This window comes from Orycteropus afer, unplaced genomic scaffold, assembly GCF_000298275.1.
Source record: "Orycteropus afer afer isolate SDZICR_OR568_19922 unplaced genomic scaffold, OryAfe1.0 scaffold00073, whole genome shotgun sequence".
Lineage (NCBI taxonomy): Eukaryota > Metazoa > Chordata > Mammalia > Tubulidentata > Orycteropodidae > Orycteropus > Orycteropus afer.
In genome coordinates, this window is record NW_006921660.1 from 1,114,185 (window position 1) to 1,121,111 (window position 6,927).

The 6,927-nt window shown below is 41.2% G+C and overlaps 1 protein-coding gene across 1 annotated transcript in view; it reads left to right on the forward strand.

Annotated features, from left to right (window-relative positions):
* The first annotated feature begins 1,380 nt into the window (after nt 1-1,380).
* IRF2 (interferon regulatory factor 2) overlaps nt 1,381-6,927 on the forward strand; it is a 78,707-nt gene continuing 73,160 nt past the window's right edge. Inside the window, exon 1 of the mRNA XM_007940873.2 lies at nt 1,381-1,467. Coding sequence (XP_007939064.1) covers nt 1,381-1,467 — 87 coding nt within the window. The remainder of the gene's footprint in view (nt 1,468-6,927) is intronic.

A 6,927-nucleotide genomic window follows, 5' to 3' on the forward strand; every position in this document is an offset into this window, starting at 1 on the left:
CTTTGTGTGTGGAGAGACAGAAGTGTGCCTCCATAGTAGACAAAGGGTGAGGTCCCACGTGTGTATTGTAATAATATTTGCAATCTGCCATCAGCTGGGGGAGAAGGCATAGGGAAGGGAAGAGGCCCTTTGTAAGTTGGAAAAGAGAGTTATTGAAACTTGGATCATCTCAGCCCAAATTCATCTGAATAGAATTTTCAGAGTTCATTTTTAGAGGAGGAAATTTTCAGAGTTCATTTTTAGTAAAAGAAAGAAGAGACTGCAGAGGATTGAGAAGAGGCTTCTCATGTCACGCTGTTCATGAAATCCTATAGAATAGAGAACTGAATTAGTATTGTCTGTGCTTTTAGATCCCAGATAACATTTAAATTTACATACAAATAGGGTAAAGATGACTGGTAGACAATTTGGAAGGTACTTTGTTGGTGTATCCATTCTGGATAAAGTTTGGTGGATGAGAGAAAGGATATCTTAAAAAGTTATCTGTGAGGAGCATCCTGTGGGCTGGGTGGAAGAGTAGGGTGGTATTGAAAAAAGATATGTGCAGGAGTAATTAAGAGATTACGTTAGGGTAAAAGTCAAGTGAAGCCAGAACAAGATGCTGGTGAGCTCTGAAAGTAGATTAAACAAGTCACAAGAGAATGGCTAGTTGGTGAAAGACCTTGTAGGAGCCAAATGAACTAATTCCTTTAGAGCTTTTGAGGGCCTTTATTTGGGCTTCTTAGCATTTATAATACCCAAAAGAAGTGAATTGGTTATAATAACTCTTGTCTCCACACAGTTTTCCTCTGTCTAGCCAGGTTACCAGTAAACCAATTGCTGTCAATTCCAACTCATGGTGATCTCATGCATGGCAGAGTAGAACTGTGCTCCATATGGTTTCCAAGTGCTGATTTTTCAGAAGTAGATCACCAGGCCTTTCTTCCAAGGCACCTTGGGTGGACTCAATCCTCCAACCTTTCAGTTAGCAGCAGAGCTAGTTAACAGTTGTGCCATCCAGGGATTGGTAAAACCTAGCCTCAGGCAATGTTACTAGGGGGAGTCTGGGTCTTCTAGCTAGCTGAGTTTTTGCCAGTGTAGGCCTCCAAAGGATCTTCTCAACTGAGAGCCCACTCAAAAATGGGCATCTGGCCCATGCTGTTGTCCCACTGAGATAGCTCCCTGGGAGTAAGGCAGAGTGACAAGCATAGGCAGGCGGCTCCAGGGCAAAGCCTTTCAATGCATTCCCTCATCCCACCCACCATACAAACAAGCTGTGTACTTTTGAGGAAGAGGAAAATAAAAAAAAAATCAAGCAGGGGTGTAGAACTTTGTAGTGCACACAGGGAGTCGACTGTAGAAATGTCTAATGTTGCATTTTCTCTTTTGCAAAAGGGTATCATGCCTGTGGAAAGGATGCGAATGCGCCCATGGCTGGAGGAACAGATAAATTCAAATACAATACCAGGGTTAAAGTGGCTTAACAAGGTAAGCACTTTGGGTGTGAATGTGTGTGTGTGTGCACCTGTGCACACACGTGTGTGTGTGTCTGAGAGAGACAGGTCTGCCACAAGTAAAATTGTTATTCATGTTCAAAACCTTGTGTTCATTAATTACAAAAACAAACCACCCACCCAAAGAACCATCAAAACACTGAGTTGTCATATAAATAAGATTATTATCATCTTCTCAGACCGTAGCCTCAAGCTTGAGTTACCAGTTTCAGCTCACCTCTGGTGTTTTGCGAGGAGCGCTGGTGGCACTATGGTTAAGACATTGAGCTGCTAACCAAAAGGTAGGCGATTCCAACCCCCCAGCTGCTCCACGGGAGGAAGATGAGGCAATCTACTTCCATAAAGATTTACAGCCTTGGAAACCCGATAGGGATCGCTGAGAGTCAGAATAGACTTGATGGCAGTGGGTTTGATTTTTTTTTTTTTTTTGGTTGGTGTTTTGGGTGACTATTTATAGGAAACTTCTTGCTGTGTTTTTCTTCAAGGACTCTTTCCCTCTTCTCCAAATTCTTGTTCTGCTTGCCCTGGCTGTCTAGGCTTAAAAGTCATAGAAATTCCAGGACTTTATATTAGGAATGAATTAGATTTTCTTTTCAGTGGTCTCTATGTAAAAAAAAACTTACTTTGTCTTTAAAAAAAGTTTTCTTTCCATCTTTGTCATGAAACCGTAACCATGTACCCAGCTGTTCTAAAAAAGAAAAAGTGTATCATCACAACACACTCCACCTCACCCTAATGTATTTACATAAATACTCCCTTAACTTTAACAACTGCAAAACTTCCCATTCAATTGATCCTAGCTGTTAAGGGCAAATCAGAAAGAGATGATGTATGTAAAAATAAAATCATCTGAAAATATATACTTATAATGTAAAAAGGCAACCAAATAAAATATAGCATGCCTTCTTTAAGGAAGAAGTGTCTCTCCTGCTACTGAGGATAATTGTGATTCTTGTGTGCAGATGTCTTTTTCTTCTTTTCCCCTCCTCACCCTCCCACCTCTTTTCTTTTTTTTAATCTCAAGGACACAATGAATAATTTAGCTGGTCAGCTTCATCTTTGTATCAGGGACTGAAGAGTTTAGAACCAGATTGTAGCCTGGTTCTCACTAATCTCACACCTGGCTTCACTTTATCTTTCCAGATATCTATCAAATTTCATTTCTTTCTTCCTTATTCACTTATATTTAATTTAATGCTGATTTGAATGCATCTGTTTAAGTGAGTCCTTTCTCATAGCATAGGGTCAAAGTAAATAGATGTAATTTAAATAAGCCATGTGTTCATTTTATGTGACCTTAAAAGTATAAAGTTGTCTGCAAAAATTCAAATTGATGGCAAACAGTGAGTTTTTATGGGCTTGCAGTATGTATAGTGCATTAGACTTATATCCTGGAGGGACTGTAATTATTAGCTCCTTCCCAAACAAGAAATCAGGGTGCACCTCTGCCTGCCTAATTAATAAGGAGACATAAGGAGGTATCAGGAAAAGGGGAGATGGTAGTAAAGGAAAGTTGAAGAGACATAGTGTAATAAATGATAATACTCTGGTAGCATAGTGGCTAAGACACTTGCCTGCTAACCAGACGGCTGGCGGTTCAAACCCACCAGCCACTCCTCGGAAGGAAGGTTGGGCAATCCTACTTCCGTAGTGATACTGCCTCGGAAACCCAAGGAGGGGTCGCTATGAGTCAGGGCCGACTCCACGGCACATAACAACAACAACAATAATAGCACTTACTAAGTGCTTACTGTGTGCCAGGTACTCCTCTATGTAATGTACTTGTATTAACTCACATAATCCCTACTATGTGATAGGTCCTTTCACTATTTCCAATTTACAAATGAAGAAACTTGAGACAGAGGCAGGTTAAGTAGGCTTATATTTTGAAGAATAAGATAACATTACCTTTTTTCTCCCCTCCATGCTTCACTGATGTTGTTAAGGTGCCCTTGGGTTGATTCTGACTCTTAGTGACCCTATATGACAGAGTAGAAATACCCAATAGGGTTTTCTAGGCTATGTTCTTTACAGAAGCAGATTGCCAGATCTTGCTTCCAGGCAGACACTGGGTGGTTTTGAACTGACATCCTCTCTGTTCGCAACTGAGTGCTTAACCACTACCCCATGAGAACTCCTTAACATACATACCTATTTTGATTTATAGTATGAGATTAAAACAGATCTTCTTCAGTTCTGAGAAGAAGTAAGTTTTTTTTTTTTTTTTTTGCTTTCCTTAAAGCGTATCTACCAATTTTGGTTGGTTTGATGCAGTGGAGAACATAGAAAGTCATCATGCTGCATATACAGAGTAGGCACTTGCTATGCTGCGATGAGTTGCCTTCTGTAGTGGATTGAATTGTGGCCCTCAAAATGATATGTCCATGTCCTAACCCTGTGAATGTGACCTTATTTGGAAAAAGAGTCTTTGCAGATGTAATGAAGTTAAGGATCTCAAAATGAGATCATCCTAGATTATCCAGGTGGGCTCTAAATCCAGTCAGGTGTCCATACTTATATGACATAAGAAGAAGAAACACAGAGAGGAGGAGAAGGCCAAGTGAAGATGAAAGCAGAGATTGAAATTAGGTGATCATCAGCCAAGGAATACCTGGAGCCACTAGAAGCTAGAAAAGTTAAGGAAGGACCTTCCCTAGAGCCTTGGGAGGAAGCATGGCCCTGCCGACACCTTCATTTCAGACATCTAGCCTCCAGAACTGTGAGAGAATGAATTTCTGTTGTCATAAGCCACCCAATTTGTGGTATTTTGTTACAGCAGCCCGGGGAAACTAATGCAGCCTCTAAGGATGTTTCCTACCAAAGACACATGAAAACAATTTGTCCAAGTGACTGGTACACCATGCAATCTCATACAACTATGAGACCAGAAGAACCAGATGGTGCCTGGCTACCACTGTCAACCACTCAGAAGGGGGATCTATGTAGGAGGTTCTGGATAGAGTGGGAGAATGACGTGGAACAAAACTCAAAATCATTAAAAAAAGAAAGAAAGAAAAGGACCAGGTTTGCTGGTCTGATAGAGATTGATGGAACCATTGAGACTATGGCCCCTAGCTACCCTCAGGTCTGGAATTGAACCCACTCCTGTGGCTTCCAGCCAAACAAAGGACAGGCATATGGGCTGAACATTTACAATAGGTAGATACACTCTTTGGAGAAATCAATCATGGGGGAATAGAAGGGCTATGTATGCACAGAGAGACAGCTCAGGGAACAGGAGTGCATGGGAGGGAAGGACACAGGGAAGAGATACCTATGTGGAGGAAGTGGGAGGGGAGCTGTTGCAGTGTGGTAAATTGTAATCAATGTCATGAGACAAAGTGTGTGTGAACTGCTGTATGGAAAATGAATTTGCTCTGTAAACTTTCACCCAAATCACAATAAAATTTTAATTAAAAAAAAAAATACAACAACACACACATAATGATTCTTAAAAAAAAAAGGTGTTACCTTACTTGGGATTTCCACTTAGATGGCTTTTCTTCCATCCATTTTGTCCATGTTCTCATATGAGACCAGAAGGAAATATATTCCTCTTTGTACAACTGGCCACTTAGATCCTCTCAGGTGGCCCTTACCTACCAAGCTTCACTCATCTGGTTATTGATGTATCAGTTCTCTTTCTAAGCAGAGAGGGAAGGGGAATCCTCTCTGCCATCTTGCCTGGCTCCTCTGATGGAACTGGACATGGGCTAGGCTGAAGGAAGGGGCACATGTGCTTGGTGCCTGAAGACAGTGCCTCTCAGTAGTGCTGGCACAGGAGTCTGTGGGCTGTAGTGGTGGCATGAGAGGCCTGGTCAGGCAGGCCTTCAACTGGGCCCTCCTTCAGAGTGAGCATGTGGCAGTGTTTGTGCAGTAGATACTGTGACTACCGGCCTTGGATGGGGTCAAGGCATTTTCTTTACATGCTTACACTCCCACAGAGCATCTTTCTATGGGTTTCTACCAACTTTGGGCTCAGGTTTCACTAACTATCTTAGTTATCTGATGCTACTATAACAGAAATCCCACAAGTGGATGGCTTTATCCAACAGGAATTTATTCTCTCATAGTTTGTTTGTTGTTGTTAGGTGCCGTCAAGTCGGCTCTGACTCATAGCAACCCTTTGTACAACAGAATCAAACACTGCCCGGTCCTGGGCCAGCCTCACAATCTTTGCTATGCTTGAGCCCACTATGTTGTTGTAGCCACTATGTCAGGCCATCTCCTTGAGAGTCTTCCCCTTTTTACCAAGCATGATCTCTTTCTTCAAGAACTGGTGCCTTCTGATAATATTAGCAAAATATGTTTAGGCTGGATGTGCAAATCAGGGCACTCTGGCTCTTGGGGGAAGGCTTTCTCTCTGTTGGCTTTTGGCAAGGTTCTTATTCCTTGGTTCTTTGGTGATATTCATGTGGTATGGGATCTATATTCTGCCATCTCTTCTTTTTTAATCTCCTTCTTTTACATTTTATAAGAGATTGACTCAAAACACCCTACATTAATTCTGCATCATTAACATAACAAAGACAATCCATTCCCAAATGAGATTATAATCACAAACATAGAGGTTAGGATTTACAACACATATTTGTGTGGGAAACAATTCAGTTCATAACACTAACTTAAACTTGTTGGCAATCATCTGTCCACATAAATGCTTAACTGAAAGTCTAATACTGTTTACTTCCCATTCATAAGCATTCTGCCTAGTAGTCCCTGTTTACATTTTAAGTGGTTTGAGGTAGAAATAGGACCTTCCAAAATCTCTTCTCCCACTGAAGACTATTTTAGAAAATGGACCTTGTCCCTTGGCTTTGTGGTCAACTCATGCCCTAGTCGGTATGCGCAATGTTTCACATTTGTGGTGAAGGCCCTGGTGGAAGTGCTCTGGGCTCTGAGCTCCAGGAGGGTGGGCGTATGGCTGTGCTGATCTGGGCTGCACAGATGGCGCCAGGCCTGGTCCCTGACACTAAGTAGGTACTATTGTTCATGAATAATGAATGAAGCAGACTTTTAAAGAGGAGCAACATTGGTGGCTGTGTTTTTGTTTTGTTGATAATTAGACTTTGATCATTGAGTTGGCAGTTGTCACATGTCTCTCTCATAAAGAAGGTCTATCAAACACAGTACATTCTTAGTAAGAGATAAATAGGTGGTTAAATAATTCCTTAGATTTGTTTCCATCTCCTGCTTTCAATAAATTTGGAGAAGGATGGTGATAGAACGAGTGCTTTGGAGTTATCTGACGGAAGAGTGAGGAAGTTTGGCAAAACAGGATTATATAAGTAAACTGTAAAAATGGGGCCTTGGCTTGGGCCATTTACTTTTTTTTTTTTTCTTTTTTTTTTTTTAATTAGGATTTGGGTGAAGATTTACAGAGTAAATTCACTTTTCATACAGCAGTTCACATATACTTTGTCTCATGTCATTG